The sequence below is a fragment of the Mustela lutreola genome, chromosome 3 (genome assembly GCF_030435805.1).
Source record: "Mustela lutreola isolate mMusLut2 chromosome 3, mMusLut2.pri, whole genome shotgun sequence".
In the NCBI taxonomy this organism is placed as follows: domain Eukaryota; kingdom Metazoa; phylum Chordata; class Mammalia; order Carnivora; family Mustelidae; genus Mustela; species Mustela lutreola.
The window spans coordinates 192,875,636-192,895,394 of record NC_081292.1 but is presented as its reverse complement, the minus strand read 5'-3'; the positions used below and the strand labels follow the sequence as shown (position 1 = coordinate 192,895,394).

At 43.3% G+C, this 19,759-nt stretch overlaps 1 protein-coding gene across 3 annotated transcripts in view; it reads right to left on the bottom strand.

The window, feature by feature from the left end:
* The window catches only part of KLF7 (KLF transcription factor 7), a 90,528-nt gene extending 71,154 nt beyond the window's left edge, over positions 1 to 19,374 (bottom strand). The window contains exon 1 of one of the 3 annotated variants that reach the window (XM_059168255.1): positions 18,796 to 19,374. In XM_059168255.1, the coding sequence (XP_059024238.1) occupies positions 18,796 to 18,897 (102 nt within the window). In that variant the 5' untranslated portion in view covers positions 18,898 to 19,374. The remainder of the gene's footprint in view (positions 1 to 18,795) is intronic. The other 2 variants (XM_059168252.1, XM_059168253.1) reach the window with 2 other exon arrangements.
* Between the last annotated feature and the right edge of the window lie 385 nt (positions 19,375 to 19,759).

Genomic DNA, 19,759 nt, shown 5'->3' with positions numbered 1-19,759 from the left:
CACACCAGTCAGAATGGCTAAAATCAACAAGTCAGGAAATGACAGATGCTGGCGAGGATGCGGAGAAAGGGGAACCCTCCTACACTGTTGGTGGGAATGCAAGCTGGTGCAGCCACTCTGGAAAACAGCATGGAGGTTCCTCAAAATGTTGAAAATAGAACTGCCCTATGACCCAGCAATTGCACTATTGGGTATTTACCCTAAAGATACAAATGTAGTGATCCAAAGGGACACATGCACCCGAATGTTTATAGCAGCAATGTCCACAATAGCCAAACTATGGAAAGAACCTAGATGTCCATCAACAGATGAATGGATCAAGAAGATGTGGTATATATACACAATGGAATACTATGCAGCCATCAAAAGAAATGAAATCTTGCCATTTGCAACAACATGGATGGAACTAGAGCGTATCATGCTTAGCGAAATAAGTCAAGCAGAGAAAGACAACTATCATATGATCTCCCTGATATGAGGAAGTGGTGATGCAACATGGAGGCTTAAGTGGGTAGAAGAATAAATGAAACAAGATGGGATTGGGAGGGAGACAAACCATAAGTGACTCTTAATCTCACAAAACAAACTGAGGGTTGCCGGGGGGAGGGGGTTGGGGAGAAGGGGGTGGGATTATGGACATTGGGGAGGGTATGTGATTTGGTGAGTGCTGTGAAGTGTGTAAACCTGGTGATTCACAGACCTGGGGATAAAAATATATGTATATAAAAAATATATGTTTATAAAAAATAAAAAAAAAAAAAAAAAAAAAAAAAGAAAACAAAAAACCATATAACAAGAAAAACATAAGAGGCCCATTATTCCATCACCTGGACTGCTCTTTAAAAAAAAAAAAAAGAAAGAAAGTAATGAACATACGCAAAAGCAAAGACATTTCAATGGAACAGAAAGGATATAAAACGTAAAAATGGGGGTACCTGGTGGCTCAGTCATTAAGCATCTGCCTTTGGCTCAGGTCATGATCCCAGAGTCCTGGGATCAATACTGCATCAGGATCCCTGCTCTGCAGGAACCCTGCCTCTCCCTCTCCCACTCCCCCTGCTTGTGTTTCCCCTCTCACTATGTCTCTCTGTCAAATAAATAAATAAAATCTTTTTTTAAAAAAAAAGTCCCTTTCTTCACGCCCCAGTACCCTCTCCCTCCTTCTCCCCCAAACTGGCAACAAGTACTTATGTATATTCTTCTATTTGAAATGCTAAGCATATCAGCATGTATAATAGACATTTTTATTCTCTTTTTTCCTCCTTTGCAGAAGATAATTGGCTTTTCATTTTAACAGCCAAGAGACCCCAGTTGCAATGAGGCTGGGGTGGGGGAGGCCTGGATTCCTTCTAGCTTGCCACTCTACACCCACTCATAGCTCCCTCCACACCCACCTTTTCTAGGTGATTCCTCCTCCCACACTCACCCCATTCCCTTAGAGCTAAGTGCCTCAGAAGAAACCAAGCCATCACTGGATAACTATCTAATCACCTGTCACCACTGGGAGAAGCTGGGTAGAAGGTGAATGGGAGTCTGAATTATTTTTGCAACTCACTGTTGAGTCTATAATCATTTCAAAATAAAAAGTGTTTTTAAAAGGGAAAATAAGTCAGTGCTTCATGGAGAAAGCCACAGCAGAGGAACCCTAAAGCAGGAGAGGAGGAGGAGGAGGAAACAACAATGACCAAGTTCTCTGATAACATAATGTGCTGAAGACCGATGTCAGCCCCTGGCCTCTGCTCCCTGCACAGTGTTCTCTGGCCAGGGCTGCAGATCAGCCAGCTCTTGAACTGTTTTAGGACTGGTTTGCTTTTCTTTAAAGAACAAAACAATGTTTTCCAATAAAGCTCTTTGTTATGAACTTGGAAATGTTACCACTAGATCTAAAACATTTTATGCTGTCTTTTTTTTTTTTTTTTAATAGTTGAGTGTGTTTCTATCCTCTTTAAAAAAATCAAAACTAAACCTTAAAAGTACATAAATATTTAATTTTGCAGAGAAAGGTATGGCTCTCCAGATGGGGAGTCGTCCAATTCGTGATCTCAAGCATTTTATGGCCACACTTCCCTGCAAATCACACTGACGGGCAAAAACCCAGCTGCATACTCAAGTGTTTTGTCACATTCCTGACCCCAGAATCAAATTTCTCACGTGGCAGGTTGAGCCAAAGGGATGTCCTGACAAGTCCCTAGAGAAGTGGGTTGACCCTCTTCATCTTCACTTTTCCTTGAAAGTCTGGAGCTAGAGCGACCTGGAAGCTATGAGCTTCAGGGACCTCAACCCACCCTACCTGCTGTCAGGGGATAGCTGTGTCTGAGATCTGACCCAACAGACAGAGCAAGAGAGGCCTATGCCAAGCTACCATATAGGCTGCTCCCCAGGGCCATCCCAGGTGCAAACTTCTACTTCTCATGGGGATAAAAACAACAGAGCCACTCCACCCCAGAAGAGATGGACTAAACTCTGGTGGCCCCTCACAGGCAGAGATCATTTCCACCAGTGCTTCAGGTGAGGCAGTATTGAGCAGACCTTTGACCTAACATTCTGGTCTCCTAAATCCTCATCAGTATGGTGCCTCTCTGAAGTGGTGCAGAGATCTCAGCATCCTTAGTGGAGTCAGTGTGGTCCTTATCGGAGAGATCAACCTATCTAAAGTTACCTCTTACTAGGGTTGCCCTAGGCTGGGATAAGAGTTCATGTTCCAGACAGCACGCATGGTGATCTGTCACTCCAGTACCTATGTGACATAAGCTGGGTTTCCTTGGAAGTCAAGCTAAGAAGTCATGGTAAGTCTTGGACTTCCTACTCAGGTAAGTCCCCATCTTCTTATCATCTAACAACATGTGACAGTACATTGTTAATGAGTCATTTTAGCCACACAGACTTCCACTTTCAGAAGCAAACTCTCCCCAGAATTCTCACTTCTACACAAACCCCAAACCAATCTTTATCCTTGGGTACTAATACACACACACACACACACACACACACACACACACACACAAACTGTTTCATGCATGGTAAAATGCTCTAATTTTTAAAAATGCACCTAAAAATTAAGCAAATTTGTTATATTTATCCAGAAGTTTTGGCATGCCATATATTATAAACCAAATTTACTTTTTCAAAGTTTATGTAAAAACTAGTGCACGTGTGTGTGTGCGCACATGCGCACACACACACGCACACACAGAAATGTCCCCACTTTTAGACAACCAGTAGGAAAAGTTTTTCCAAGTGCTGTATGTCACAAGTTATAGCCTTATTTGAACAAATAAAAAGCTACTCCTCAGAAAACTGAACAGAAATCATAGGGAGGAAGAAAGCCAACAAGAAGTGCTAGTTTAAAGGTTGAAACAAAAGCCTTTCCTACCACAGAATAGAAAACAATAACGTTGTATAGCATGTGACAGTTTACAAGTCACTTTCACATCCATATATCATTTGATTATGACAATCCTATTATTATAATCCCCATATTGCAGATGGGAAAATGCAGTTTAGCAATTTGCCTGGTCTATACTTCCAAAGTCAGGACAAAATTCCAGGTTTTCTGACTCCAAATCTCTTGAATTTTCTACCACACCAGTATTTCTCAAATTTAATTTTCATTCCACCTCTATGCATTTTTACCAAATCAATATTCCATCTGTACAATCATTTCCCTATCATTTTCTTTTTTAATTGCCTAAGATGTTATGTATTAAGGTTGCATATATCTTAAAATACTTTTCCTATAAATGTTTATTCATAAAAGATAACCATAAAATTAAAAACAACAAACCAAAATGGTATTATTAACTTATAGCTGGATGTTTGTCTGCCAGAAGCTCTGGTTCTGAGATCTGTTCTCTCTTTATGAGAAGAGGAAGATGAAAAAGGAAAAGAGGAAGAAGAAGAAGGAAGAGGAGGAGGAGGAGGGGAGAGAGAAAGTGAGAAAGCAAAAAAGCAAAAAGAGAAAATGGAGAAGGAGGAAGAGAAGAAAGAAAGATTATCAAGCCTTTGGTGCTATCACAAAGTTGAGTCTTTCTCCTTGAGTTAGTCACAAGGATTGGAAAAAAAAATCTGAAAAGGGAAAAAATACTGCTTCCCATGGTAATTTGCTGTTATTTAACACGGCGCTCTTGAAACTTAAGCAGTGCAACCCACCCTTGGAGAGGCATTGCCTTGAACCATGCTGCACCACACGCTGTGTTAACATGAGAATATATTTAAACTATTGAAAAGGGGCTCCCAATTCTTGAAGGTCCAATATTGGCTCAGACTGAAATAATGATCTCTAAGGCTCAGGGAGGTTACCTGTAAACTGAGGAGGGGGAAGAGAGATTGTAATGAGGTGTCTCATGCTCTTCAAATTCTAATATTCTTCATATTCTATATTCTAAATTCTAATTATCTAATGGGTGGCTCAGTTGGTTGGGCGACTGCCTTCGGCTCAGGTCATGATCCTGGACTTCCAGGATCGAGTCCGGCCTCGGGCTCCCAGCTCCTTGAGGAGTCTGCTTCTCCCTCTGACCTTCTCCTCTCTCATGCTCTCTCTCACTCATTCTCTCTCAAATAAATAAAATAAAATAAAATAAAATAAAATAAAATAAAATAAAAAATCTAGCCTCTACGAAGAGGGAGCACAAAGAGGAGATCATGGAAGTAAAAGCAGAAGGAAAAAGTAGGCAGACACATCTTAGGTAGGAAAACAAAGGTGTTTTTGTTTTTGTTTTTGTTTTTGTTTTGTTTTGTTTTGTTTGCATTCTGCTTCTCTTTCATAGGAAAACTGTGCAAGGACATTTTAAGTCCACATGCCTGTTTTTTGTTTGTTTTTTTTTCCCCCTTTTCTTTTCCTTCCTTCTTTGAAATATTTTTTTTTGGAAATATTTTAATGGTAAGCTAATTCACACAGTAAAATAGCTATTAGTTTAAAAAGTATTTAATATGTATAGTAACAGGATAATGATGCTGGGCCTTTACTTAGCACTCAAGTTTTTAAAAAGGAAAAAAAAAAAGGAAAAGGCATTGGGAGATTGGAGAAAGGAAGGAGGAACCCTCAGCATCAAGTATTTCAAAGAAATGGCTTTTTTAAACAGGAAAAGTACGACCCTGAAATTCACCATCTGGTCAACCTAAGTGATATCCTTAGTAATATAAGGGAGCCAATATAAAATAATAAATTTTTTTAAATACCTCTAATGTAGAACAGCATCCTGAAAGCATTAGAAAATGAAGGCCAAGTGCCTTGCTGGCAGTATTTGCGTGCCAAGGGTAGGAAGAAAGCAAATTACTTGATTCTCAGGAAAGTACTTTATTATAATGTCCTGGACTTCTTCACACAAAAAGCATCATTTCCTCCGTGAAACAAGTCATATAAAATCCACCTCAACAAAAAATAAGCAGTTAAAGCAATTAATGGGATTCTGTACAACATGCCTCTATGTCAGGCTGAGAAACCCGTTATGTGTTTCTCTTCCTCAAAAAGGACTTTTTCCCACCACTGACCAACTGGGTCTCCAGGAGTGACAAAAGAAACCCTGACAATAGCAGCCATTTGATGAGGGCTATCCGACCAAAAAATACTTTTTGTTTGGTATCGTCCCATTTTGCTCTCACTTAGACCAAGAAGGGGGATGGATGCAAGCTCAAGAAACTCAGTTTCCAAATTGGAAAATGTTGCAAATACCAATAAGGAAGGAACATGCTCTGGAGCAACTGCTCAGCCCAGGCAGGGAGAGGGGTAAACCAGATGGCCTTTTCCATCCCAGATTTCAAAGATCTACAACAGAACCTGGATGACTAGGAGAAATTCAGATGCAATTTGGAAGCTGCTCTATAAAATAGAATCCCAAACAAAGACATTCAGGAAGGCAGAGAAATCTAAGACACAATGAAAATGAATTCTGGGGGAGAGTATAAGGCAATCCCGCTTGAGACTGGGGTGGACAAATAAAGGTTGTTCCCAAATCATAGAATTTTGAGGGGGAGGAGGTGTCTCAGAGAGCTGCCAGACTAGGACTCACAAATCCAAACGTATGCTGTCCAGGCCAGAGATCAGAAATGAAGTTAGGTAGAAATAATGGAGATAAGGTTAACTGATGAGCACACAATCTGTCTAAAAACATTCAAATTAAAAAGAAAATTGAAATATGTATGCTGGCCAAATAAAACACGTCTTTAAGCCAGTTCAGCCTAGGAGCTTCCTGTTTGTGTCCCTGATAATCTAACTCTTCCTAGCTCTACCCTAAACTAAGTTCTAGCCAGAAGGAAAGAGATCACATCATTTGAAGATAAGCACAAAACAGTGGGTATATGTGGCAGAGCCAAAATGGTAGGATTATGTTCCACACTGAGATGATGTTAAATAGAAAAAAAATTAAATGATACTAAAGCAAAAATCCTCTGCATGTCTTTGGTTCAGGTATACTAAGTTCACGTGAGAACAAATTACCATCTAGTTAAACACAAAGCTACTGAACTCTGGGGAAGATATATGTAGAGAGAGGCTGTTCAAAACAAAACAAAAGAAAAACACCTAAGTAATCAGAAAGTCAGACAGTTAAATCTGTAGTTAAATTTGTCACAATGGCCCTGGATTAGATATGGCAAATGGAGTGGGGTACTTAGAACGCTTATGGCTTGTTTTTTAAAATACGTTTTTTAAAGTTACATGTTCAAGTTTCCTTCTAGATACTTCTCAATAGCAAGATAAGAAAAATCCTTTCCATTCCTGGTATTGGTTGATGTATAGTTTAAAAAAAAAAAAAAATCAGATGTAAAAAAAGAAAAAGAGTTTAGGATTTTTTTTTTTTTTAATGAAATTCCAGGAAAAAAGATCTCATTGATCTATTAAGTGGTGTGAAGACTTCCCAGGAAATCTTTGAAGTGGGGAGAAGGATGAGGACATTCTCCCTTGGGATAGCTGGAAGCAGGCTAGAGAAAGAACTGGAAATGTTCTTTCCAGGAGCCCCCCTCCTGCCTGCCACGGGGCCCGCCTTCCCCGGTTTCTACGTATCAAAGAAAACACAAATACACACACTCCTCAGAAAGAGGAAATGCAGTCTGTGCACCCGGCTGGCATCTCTGAAATAAATCTCTCCATAGGTACTGGGCTAAACCTTCAATATGAGGAAATAATCTTTGAGTTTTATGGCAGCATATGCATGATTCTTCCCCCTCCCCCATAAAACTCCCAACATGAACAACCACATCAAATTATTGCTTTTCAGAGGCCAATTCAAAAACGCCCTACTTTATCACAGAAAGAATATTCCTTGTGTATGTGAGTGCTTCCATTATGTCTTATTTGAAGGAGGAAAATGAAATAAAAATCCTATCTGAGATATTTATAGATCTCATAAAACCTGATTCACTCTCATAAGCTGCTGTAAGCTCAGTCATCAGGTAAGGCAGAAATGGCAGGTGTAGTAACCAGCACTGTATTATGTTATATATGCCTAATTCTGGCTCTTAAAAAAAATAACCCCACATGTTGGAAAAACTTAAGGGAAGTAAGTCGTAAGTAAGACTGGAGATTTAAAAAAAAAAAAAGGGGAATGGGTTTGGAAATGTGCATGAGCAGGCCAGCCAAATTTCAACATGTCACATAGGCCCAGTTTCAGGGGACAATGGGTATGCTGGTCTTTCCCCAGTTCTAAGTACGAGTGACTTCATAAGAGTTTCCCTGTGGGATGGATAAAGGAATACCGTGCACAATGCCCAGACCTCTCTCTTGCCCTGCTTTCCATCATTCACCTTCTCTTAGACACTCCAGGATCACTGGTGTCATAGATCAGTGATACCATTTAGAAAAAGAGCCCGTGCCACTTTGCACTGCTATTGAGGAGAGGAAAGATAGTTGAAAATGGAGAAGAAATGAGCGGTTGTTAAGTGGATGCTAATGCCAGACATTGGGCCAGAGAGTCAACATGCCTACCCTTATGGAAGCAGTATTAACTCCATTCCACAGATGACAGAATGAGGCTCAGAGATACTGTTTCAAGGTTGCAGCTCTGCCTTACTCCAAAACCTCCATGTAATTTGACTATCACCAAACACTGTGACCTGAAGGAGATATAGCATAGTCCACTCCTTTTACAGATGAAAAAACCAAGCCCCAGGAATAAGACAGACCAGAGAATTATTCAAATCCCTACAGGTCCGTCAGTTGCCAGGCCATGACCTTAAAGCTTCTGTCCTGGTGTCTCCTATCTCAACAAGCATCAGTATAAATGTTAAAAATTCAGAGTATTGAGCACACTGCCTGGTTGGATCCTCACTTCCAAGTTGTGTGACCTCAGGCGAGTCATTTAATACCTCCAACCTCAAAGTCACCATCTGTAAAATGGAGAGATGCAGAATCTGTATCTCACAGAGTTGGGAGGATTAAATAAAATGCTGCATATGATGAGTTCACATGAGATCATTTTCAGGGAATAGTTGATATATATTAGATATTATAATAATATCTAATGCCTAATATCATACTAATGCTCATTATGACGACAGGAAGAGTCACCAAGAGGAAAGCGGGAAGAGGAAAGTACATTCCATGGACACTGGTTTTGCAGTTGCTTTGCAACTGCGAAAAAGACAACTTGCTTAATCTTCCTCTGCTTCAATTTTCTCACCCCCGAATGGGAAATTCTGTAATATCTCCCTGCTCCTTAGTTACAGAAAGAATGTGCTCATGACAAGAGACCATGAGCAACACACTCGGAGCCCTTCTGACTGAACCCTTAATACAGATGCTTGTTAGACTCTCCAAGTAAATAGCAAAATCCCCATCGCGGAGGAAATGATCTTTTGGTCTCTACGAAAAACAAAAACAAACGAACAAACAAACAGAAACCCAGGAACCCTGATGTAGAGAGGCAAATGCACAGGAAAGGGCTGAATCATCTCAGAACAGCAACTCGGTTTGCCGTTGAGCAGCATGCCCGGTGGCTCACAGGAGAACCAGCCCCAAGTAGGGCCTCCTTGCAGCAGCCTGCTCCTCCCACCATAGGCAGGAACTGGGGTCTATGAACAGGGTCTATAGTGGCCATCTGTACAAACACCGAAAGCTCAAAAGGTGTGGGTAGGGGGAATCTATTTCCACTCCTTTGTACGTTGACAAATTTGCCGCCTCTCCAAAAATAAGAGCCAGCGCTCTGACCACTCCATTGAATTCCAGCGAACCGCTCCGGAAGGTGAGCCTGTGAGCAGGGTCAGGAGCAGGTAGGCACTCCCTTGCACAGCAACTGCTCCACAGCTAATTGCCGTTTTCACAGCTGGGTTGAGCTTTCCAAAAGGCTTCCTTCAACCCTAAGCTCTGAGCTCCTCTCATGATGTTCTTTCTTGCCAACCATACCCCCATCAAAGACAATTTATAGATAAAAGGATGTAGCTATGGTACATACATTTTTGCAAACATCACAGTGTGAAACAGAGGCATTTCTAAGGCTTCTTTGTGAAGATCACCACATGCCATGGTCATTACCACAAGAGCTAAGCCTTCCACGGACAAGGAGGCAGCCTCCTTGCCTGAATGTCCTCAGTGGCAATTCTTCCACAGTTTATTTTTGCTCCTCTTACTAGAAACATGGGTCCTTTGAAATCCTTTAGAAACAGAGTCTACTTCCAAACAGTGAGGTCAGTAAGAAATATGGAGAGCTGCTACCTGATGCCTACCTGGCAGAACCCACAGAAGTCCATGCATGCACCCATCCCTTTAAAACCACAGAGCAGGCTGAGGTAAGTGGAAACTCATGGTCGAGGGCCTGCCGAGAATGAATTATTTGAAGCACGGCATGGCTGTAGCTGAATGCCCAACACCACAAAGGTACCAGAAACGGAATGTGACCAGGTTAAGCAAACCTCTACTGGGTCACAGGAATGTGAGCCAAATGGGACTGCATTTGACACTTTAAGGCAAGGGAAAGCAAAACAAGGAGGATGAAACAACGCTTGGGCCATCACTATTAACCACTGCGCTGGACGAAGTACATCCACCAGCACTGTCCTGCTTTATTCTAAACCTCCATTATTACACTTGGACTCCAAGTTACACTAGAAAGCAGGAATTTCCATATAAGCAGCAGGCACCTGCAACTCTGACATATCTGACATTAATTCTCCATAGCTTAATGGCCCAAAGCCTTGGTGGCATATTGGAATAACCTGGAAGCTTTAAAAAAAAACACTGATGCCTGGATTCTACCTAAAGGGATACTGACTTGATTGGTCTGGGGTGCAGCCATGCTTGAAAACCATTGCTGCAGACGTACTCCAATTTTAACACACCATCATATCATAATCCCTACATATCAACTGAATGCCTACTGTGTATAAGGCTCTCTATGAACCTAAAGGGTTGTACATTAAAAGCTGATTATCAAAATTATAAGCAAGGCATTAACTCTGCTCTACATCAGACAACCTAACTGGAAAAACAAGTGAACAGGAAAAAAAGACAAGAGAAGGAAGGAAGGAGGAAGGAAATAGATGGAGGGAAGAAGGAAGGAAGAAATAAAGAAAGGGAGAAAGAAAAAAAGAGGGAAGGAGGGCAATAAGGAAAAAGTCTACTACGAAACAAAACTAAAAGGCATCATGAAAAATTAAAGAGTTTACACAAGAGTGTAGAAATAGTAATAGTTACTATCGGCCAAGGGAAGGGAAAGGAGTTTCCTGGAAGATGTGGCAACCATCTGAAAGTTAAAGGATGCGTAGAATTTGGACAAACAGAATCAGAGGGGAAAAGGCAAAAAGAAATAAAAAGCTGAAGGAAATGACAGAAATAAAGACCAGGGCAGGAAAAAGTACAGTGATCCAGTTTGGATGGCACTTACTGCACATAAAAGAGGGAAACGTGATGATTACCCAGGCCAAGCTGAACATCCTAGAACATCCTGACTCTTAGAAGTTTGGCCTCATTCTATGTGCAACAGGGAGACATCAAGAGCTTGAAAACATGGTGATGAGGTAGAAATCCAGTCAGGGGTGGTCAGGGCTACCCTGCAGAATGGGAGAAGGAGCAGGAAGGTGAAGGCCACGGTGAGGTAGTGCAGTGGGCTTCTCATCTGACTGGATGCAAGGGAAGAGCGTAGCCAAAGATGACTAGAGCTTCAAACATAGATCACAAGAAGAAAGATCATCTCAATAAAATAGACTAGGCAGCCAGGAAAGGAGGAAAGATGTTGCTGAGTTCAAGCTTTGTGACACAGTCAGCTGAGGTGATTATGTGACAACCCCGAAAGCCTTTAATATCCATACCATGTTTGCAATCCATCCCCACATTGGGGACCTGAAAGTCAGGAAAATATCTGCATTTGGAGATTCAGGATACAGCTCTGAAGAAATGAAGAAGTCTCCATTTGGAGAGGAAACTGCAGTTTCTAAGATTGTAGAGCTGAAACGGATGAGCGAGATGAGTTCCCACAGAGAGTAAGTCCCCAAGATTGGGTAGACAAGGTCAAAAAATCACCAGGCAAAAGGGGTGAAGAGCACCTTATGTTTCCCTTCCTTCAGAGGTATACTGTGGACTTAGGCCCACTTCATCTACTAGCCCCAAAGGGACATTTTGAAAAGTGCGCAGAAGCTGACTTTCTTCCCAACTGCTTATCTCAATATGTCGCATTTTGGGGGGTTCAAATTTGTAAAATATTACAACCTCAACGCCCATCCAGCCTACTCTAGTAATTTTTAAAAACTTCAAAAAAATTTTTTCCTGAATTGGCACATGACTGCTGTTACCATTTTGTGCGGTCTCTTTGTTGGCAAGCTGTCAGAGAAAAAGCCATTTCACATTGGATGCTTTTTCATTAAAACCCCAGTTCTACTGTCCATCCCAAAGCCCTACCATAACATCCTGTACACTCTTTACTCCCACTCTACCTGTTATCACTGAAGTGACAGACTTTTTTTTAAAGCAAAACTAGAGTTGTAATTGGGGGCTTTTTTTTTTTTTTCCAGGACAGTGTACATTTTCCAGATTACCACACATTATTATAAAAGTGGAAAAGGGATTCAGTCAGACTCATAAGCCTTCACCAGGATACTCAGTAGCTTGGTTTAAGTCCCAGACAATTCCAGGATCCCATGTACCCGTGTTCTAAGTAACAAAGGGGGATTTTCTTGTTCCCTTTAAGGGGAGGGAGGGAGAGAGAGAGGAGGTAAAAATGAGAAGTGACTCCAAGTACACCCAGACAGTGTAACCAAAAGCAAGCAAACTGATGTGGGCATCCGAAAAGGGTCCTGAGTCCTGGAAGAGCCATCAGTGTTAACAACAGCTATGACCTTGGAGGGTTCAATGTTTCACCTGCTTTAACAACCACTTGGTCCAACACTAGCATCTTAGAACTGAAGAAACCCAGACCCCTTTCATGATTTGAAATTCCAAGATTCTATGTTCCTAGGTTTATACAAGGCCTGGGGCCTGACTTTCAATATGACCCTCAGGAAATGTCAATAAACCCATATTCAGAAATAGATATCACATGTGGCTCTACATTCATTATTTTAATTACATCTAATCATTTCCGAATGACATGGATGCTGTTTCCTGGCCATTACAGACATGTGTATTCACACTGTATATTCATCTGCCCTAAAAAACGCCGCCAGCCCCAACGTGCCATTAGCTAAAAGAGCAACAGGACTTAGTAAATCTCAAGCATGTTTTATAAACAAGGTTGTGGCAAAAGTGGGTAAATACAGACGAGCACAGGTTAGTGTTCAAAAACTCACAGGACTTAAAATTTCCTTTTTTGGCAATTACGTTCTGATTCTGTATCACTTATTTTTGAACATTCTTACTCTCCCCTATTGGAGTCAAGCTTATAGGCCAGACTCTATACGTGCATTGTCACCCAAAGAGTATTTTGGTAATAATCACAATTAAGGAATGAAGGATTTACTGTGAGATATTTTCTATATTTTACCATAAACAAAGGAAATCTCACAAGGTGTGACTGACTGCACCCACCAGCTCAACCAGGAATGGTATCACTATGAAATCAGAAGTCCCCCACACCTCAAGCAGGCTGACACCAGGCCCATATTCCAAGGCTGCAGCTGACCCTTGGCTGTAATACCAATCGACCACATGTGTGGTGGATAGGGCTACTAGAAGTTGCTCTAATGGAGGCAGAAATGACCACAATAACAGGACACTTAGCAAGTCCTCTGTCACACCAAAATGCCAAGTGAGGAAAACAAAAAGGACTCAAGGCAGTAGAACTCATTCTCCAAATCAGCAGCTGCAGATAAAGGCAACCCAAGATCATGACCATTTTTAGGTAAAAGCATGTGCTGGTAATGGCAAGACTTCATTTATTTTGGGAACTCTTAAACTAAATTGAAAAAGGGTGGTTTCTCAAGTGGATGTTCTAGGGTGAGCACACAACAGAACGGGGTCGCGGAGCGCCTTGGGCCGGCCTGCCCAGGTTACATGTGACATTAATGATGAGACACTGTACTGTTCCACTGGCTAAAACCATTAGTAGTTGTAAAGCGTCCTAATCACTGTACTTGTGAAGATCCAGGAGTCTGGGTTAAAAGGCTTCTACTTGTTTACGCTAAGTAAGCATTCAGATGATTCAGGAAAACAAAGGGACTTGTTCCGTATAGAGACTAACTCTCCACCCCTCCCTTCTGGCACCACTCAGGTTAAATTGTGGAGCTGTCCTAAACTTTCAGCAAATCCCGATTCCAATACACATGCTCACGGATATACTGAGTGCACCAGAATCACAAAGGCGTTCTCTGCATTGGCCAGTGACAGGGTCCAGCATAGGCGAAGAAAAGAAAAGAAAACCCTTGCACACTACTACAAACTGCAGAGACCCTTGCACACTACTACAAACTGCAGAGATAGGGGGCATCAGCTATTCCAACAACATGAGCCAGTGGGGGCAGGCCAGAGTAAACGGTACTCTTCTTCGCGCAATGGGCACGGAGTGATTCAAGAAGACTGCAATGCCTTCTTGTACTCAGAAAGTTAAAATCAGGAATCCTCTGAAGGGACAAGAATCTGAAGATTTATAAGAGGGGCTACTAAAAGCCCCATTAGGACCCTCTCTAAACTCTTCCCATTTAAGCGGAGAGGCAAATAGCCCCCACTGGCATTTATATTTAGAATGGGCTGGAAGAGAGGAAGAGCCCACATCTGAAGGTCTCTGACATACCCATGACATAAATCATTTCAGGGTAAGGCTGTCACCGTGCATCTTCTGCTCTGCCCTTTAAATGGATTGGACCCCAACATCACATTCTCCTCGGGGTAGGGAGTGGGGGGTGGGAGTTTCATGGAGAACAAAGAAGTCACCACTTCCTTTATCCTCCCACGAAAGACAGATGTAGTAAAAATATCTGCAGTGTAACATCCACTCACTTTAAAATACTGAACTGCAAACAGGTAGACCGAATGATAATGTTTGTGAGCCCCTAAATCTACACAAAGATGTATCTACTAAAAAGAACATGGAAACCAGTCTATTAAAGAAAGGCTAAGTGTGTGATTGATTGCACTTACATGTGCTCTCATTTGTAAAGCTACATTTAGTGGTTGCAACCTTATATAGAAAATCTGAACAACGGGACAGTTTTCATATTTTTTTTTTTTCATCACTGTTTCAAATTTAAAAAAAAGATTTATGGTAACTGAAGAGCACACAAATAACATACAAAAAGAAAAAAAAAAAAAAGCCAGCTATTTTATCCTTTCAGTGTGGTTAGCAAGGCTCCTTTGTGTCTACAAATTTCCCTGGGTGGTGCTGTTGCCAAGAAATTCTAATTCATGACAAGGTTTTCTGCAAATTGGGGACAGAGGCAAACCTGCAGATGCAGAGACCCTATAGTTGGCTTTGTCTTTCTGGCTGAGACAGCACCTGGCTGCTCAGGCCTGTAGAAGTCAGTGCAAAGGCAAGATCACCATAAAGAGGAAGAAGCAATGTAGCTCACAGAACAAACCCCATCCCTTGTATCATGAGGCTGTTCTTGGAAGGCAACCATTTTTGTAGGTTGTCCCCTAGAGATGCCTCATATCAAAGGCCCTTGTAAAAAGCGTTCCACAGTGCCTGAAACCAAGATGAAATTGCAGTGTTATGGGGACACTTTAATTCGTACAGTAGCCAAGTATGCCATTAGTTTAAAACAATGGGGGAATGGGGGAGGAGGGAGGAATGTTCTATGATTTATTTATTTGTTTCCAGTAGCAGTGGAAAATTTTTCTCTGAGCAAAAAGGAGGCCTGAAACTGACCCCATCTGCCAATTATGAATCAGCATTAACAACAAGCATAATTCCATAAGAGTTTTCAAGTAAACATACCATGCTCCTCAATGGCATGGAGCAAAGCTAAGTGCAAATAGGACTCAGAACTTCATTACTTGACCTGCACTCGTGAAAGAGCAGACTAGGTATACAAAATCTATCCAAATTCTACAAGTCTTTGTAGCTTCTTGGGAAAAAATAACCAAGAGTATCATACCAAATCCTTTTTATTTTCCAAGTCAGCAGTAAGTCCAGAAAAATCACGACTTCTACAGGCAACAAAACTCATGAATCATCAAGTGGCACCCTATAAGCTATTCCGGCTTCTGTCCTACCTTTGACTTTTTCCTACTTTTGCTCAGATGGCTCTTGGAAAATTTCCTGCAAGTTTCCAAAGAACCGAAGGCTGGTAGCCTTAAGAGTTGTGCGTCAGCTGAATTCCATAAAATAACAGACCACATAAGCACAGTGTAATTTACAGTTATATGACAGGCAGAGATGATGTTACTTGGGCCGAGTGCTTAAGTATGCAGTCAGAGCCCAGGAATGGAGAGCTGTTAATGCAGGATGTGCATCTGGATTTTAAAATTACACCGGCAATGATTTTCAGAGTTGGAGCTGTAGGTTGCTAAAGACATCACTGCTTGAAAGCCCAATGTCAAAATGACAACCCCCGTGACAGGAGGACCATCCCAAGCTCACTGACTGTTAAGCAGGACAATTATTCCAGGCCACAGTTTAAAATAAAATCCCTAAAGAGTCCATCCTTAATTTTCAAATGCCCAGATGTTCTTGGGTTTATTATCCAAGCCACTCTTTCTCTACAAACCAAATCAGATTATTGGAATCTCTGTATTTCGCTCATCTCCTCAAGGCCAGGTACACTGTTCACTTTCAGAGAACATCTAATAATTGCTCCTCATCTGACCTCTAAAATCTGATTACCCCAGAGCATCAGGAAACTTCCTCCTGCCTGGGGGTTCTTTGTAGCAATCTTCTTAAGCCATTTTGAGCAAAGGAGTCTCAAAATTTCACCATGTGATGGTTGACTTGGCCCCGACAGTTGCATATAACCATCCCCCCTCCTTACACAGAAGCAGCAAGAGGGACAGGCCGGCAGGGGCGGGGGCAGGAGAGGGAGGAAGGAAGAGATGGAGGTTGGAGGTTTTGTCATCAGCATGAACTTAGAGTCACAGTCACCTTTCAAGAGAGCAGTTGTGACTACAGGGACCAGAGCAGAGAGCTCCTTAGAGCGATATCTTCTTTAGCAGAGCTTCCCCACAAGTTATATTTCAGTGTGGCCTATGAGCCTGCCTCTCAAATAGCTTGGCAAAGGGTTTTAAGGTAAGAGTAGTTGCTGGTTGGGGAGGGTTAAGTCAAGAAGGAGGGAGGTGTGTGTATTGGGGGTTGAGTGGGGGGATGAGATTCCTTGGCCTGCAGATAGAAACTGAGCTAGAGGTTCCTTGAAAACAGAGGCAAGTAGAAAGGGTTATGGAGAGGAGGGGGAAGGAAAGCACAGAAGAAGGCTTCCGAGGAAACAAGAGATCTAATGCATCCCCTAATTATCCAACCAGTGATGTTTCTTTACAGATCCAGACTCTCTCCTGGATGGTCTAACCAGATCTAGAAAAGCAGGTTTCCTCTGGAGAGGCCTGCCCCCAAAGCAGGCTTTACTACTGTGAAAACTTGAACCAAAACAAAGTTGTGTGATTCATCAGGAGGGAACGCTGTAACAAATAAAGCCAACTTTTTTTTCCCTCCAACACTGCTTAACAGTTAGTCACAAACAAGGGCTGCCTTGGGCAGGCTGACTAAATCAACAGATTCCCTACCCTAACCTGTCTAGACAGTTGTTAATATGCAACCGGTTTGACACCAGTGGGCTGACAACGTGAAAGGAAAGCTATTTCAGAAAATGAAACTCTGGCCACATTTTGGCTTCCTGAGCATGTGAAATAAAAGGAGGACAAGATCAGACCCTTCCTGAGATAGTCTCATTAGGGATGAGGGAAAAGATGCACTGAAGGAACGCCTTGCGCTATGAATGCGTGAACTATGTGTGCACTCAGAGACAAAGTCGAGGGTCTCTGCCGGCATCCTTGGACAGCAATGGATTGTGGCCACACAGACAGCAGAGGCCAGCACCTGGAGGAAAACTCACCGCCTCTAATAAGGGCAGGAGAGCAACTAGTAACAAAGGTACAGTCAGAGGATCGGCTTTGCCTCTCCGCTCCCTATACGCAAACCCAAACCTCACTCGCTAAAGCAGCAACTGTTACATCCCCGCCTCAAGCTGGCAAATCCCGCTTCGGATCCTGGCAGAGGAAATTCAGCCGTTCATTAGCCTTAACAAGCTGCTGTCACTGGGTGAAGTTACATGAACAGCCACACACCAAGCCTCTCGCAGTCCTCCCCAAGGGCAGGCTGGTTTCTTCAAGACGGACTGTGCGAGTTCACACTTCCAATGTGCAAATCCAGATTGTCTTCTTGGACGTTCCATGGTGCACACTGGAGTATTTTTAAAGAATACCCATGCCCCCCCCGCCCCCCACCCACCATCTTTCCTGCAGAGTGTCCCTTCAGCACTTCCTAATCCTTGCTGAGAAAACGACTGTTTCCGCAGCCGATCTAGCACTTTCCACTGACCAGCACTTTCTTTATTCCACTTCACAAAGCCCAGGGAACTTGTCACCAGACCCACTTTGCCCTCAGTGGGATGCCTAGCCAACTTGGCATCAGTGCCCTTCAGCATCTTAGGAGTTTCTTAACTAGTCCTCTAAGACAAAGTCAGAGGCGTGGAAGCACACACCACCCTTTGTCAGAGGCTGTGCCTTCTAACCAGGGAGGGACACCCCCCCCCAAACAAAAAAGAGAAAACAAGGATACATATGGAGGCGCTGCACTGGGGAAATCTACAGTGCATGGTCAGCATTAGAGAGATACATCTTCCCATCATCCTCCTAGATATCCTTGAGTATCTTTTGTCACTGGGCTCCTCTCCCTTCTGCCCACCTTCTCATCTCAAAATCAGTTTCTATCTTTTATTGACACTCGCTCATTACTGGGAAAACACTCCGCTAGGCTCCTACCTCCTGACCCCCATCTGACGGTCGTCAGCACCAGTTGAAAGAACTGAACCTGACTTAAGGTACCAAGCAGGTAGAGCTCCAGCATGTAGGGACGCAGTATCCTGTCATCCATGGCCCATAAAGCCCCAGACCAGCTTCCCACCCGGTTCCTCCGAACCCCAGAAGTTACGCAGGTCTGTGCTGGGGACAGTGAGCCCGACAACGTGTGCGCAAGGATGTGTGTTGGTGACTGAAACGCAGGCAGCTCAGACCGGCTGCTCAGCTCAGCACACTAAGAGGTTAGAGGGTGGGTGGAGAGGTAAGCGCAGAGGACTGTTTCCGAAAACATTTCAGACAACAAACAGCCAAAAAAGGGGGTAAAAAATAAAACAAACAAACAAAAAAAAAATTCAACCCCAAGCCCACACCAACGCAGCCCCTGCGTCTCCGCCGCCACCACACGATTTACACAAGTAATTTAAATCATTCACCTGCTGCCAGGTCTCCTCCAGGGATGGCAAAGCTGAGAAGTAGCCGGTGTCGTGGACAAGTTGTAGCTCCTGGAATATACTATAACTAGCCAACACGTCCATGCTGCTGCTGCCGGGCAAAACGGGAGGAGAAACCCTCCCCCGAACACAGTTGGGTCTGTTTGTTTGTCAGTCTGTCTGGCTCACCCCCCAAGAAGGCAGACATCCAGTGGCCCTTTTGTTTTGTTTTGTTTCAGTCAACTAAAAAGGAAAAAAAAAAAAATCAATGCAGGAGAGAGGAAGAGAGGAGGTGAGAGAGGAGAGAGTGAGTGGGGTGGATGGAGAGAGGCATCCAGCATGTACAAGTGCAGACGGCTGCCAGGAAAAGGGGACTTCTCCACGGGAGTAACAATTCCCTTCCAGGGCTCTAATCACTCCAGCTCGTGGATCAGGAAGGGGGATGCAAACTCACTGACACGAAGCTGCCATCTATTTCTGCAGCGCTGTTCGCTCCTAATGCAATCTTTGCTCTTTATTTTGGGAGGTTGCATTTTTTTTTTTTTCTCGCGATCGCTTCTCTCCCCCCCTTCCCTTCCCTCCCCACCCCCCACCCCATCCTTGCTAGTTTGTAGTCTCTCCCCCCCCCTCCTTTTCTCCTCCTCCTGCTCTTCCCCCTCCCCAAACTACCCCCCCCTCCGCCCGGCGCTCCGCGCAGCCGTGGGATCTCGGAGGAGGGCGTCCATTAGGCCGCGTGTGACCATGTAAGGTAAACAGGGGGCTCATGAAGTCACTGAGGACCAATGGGGAGCGCGGATCGGGGTCCGGGGCGGGGCTTGGCTCGGGCGGCGAGCGCCGATTGGCAGACTGCGGATCTCCCTGCTGCCTTACAAGGCGGTGCGAGGCGAGCTATTTTTAGAGGGCTATATAAGGGGGCTGAGGCGGCTGCGCGGCGGCCGGGGAGCGCGAGCGCGAGGGACGGGGAGGG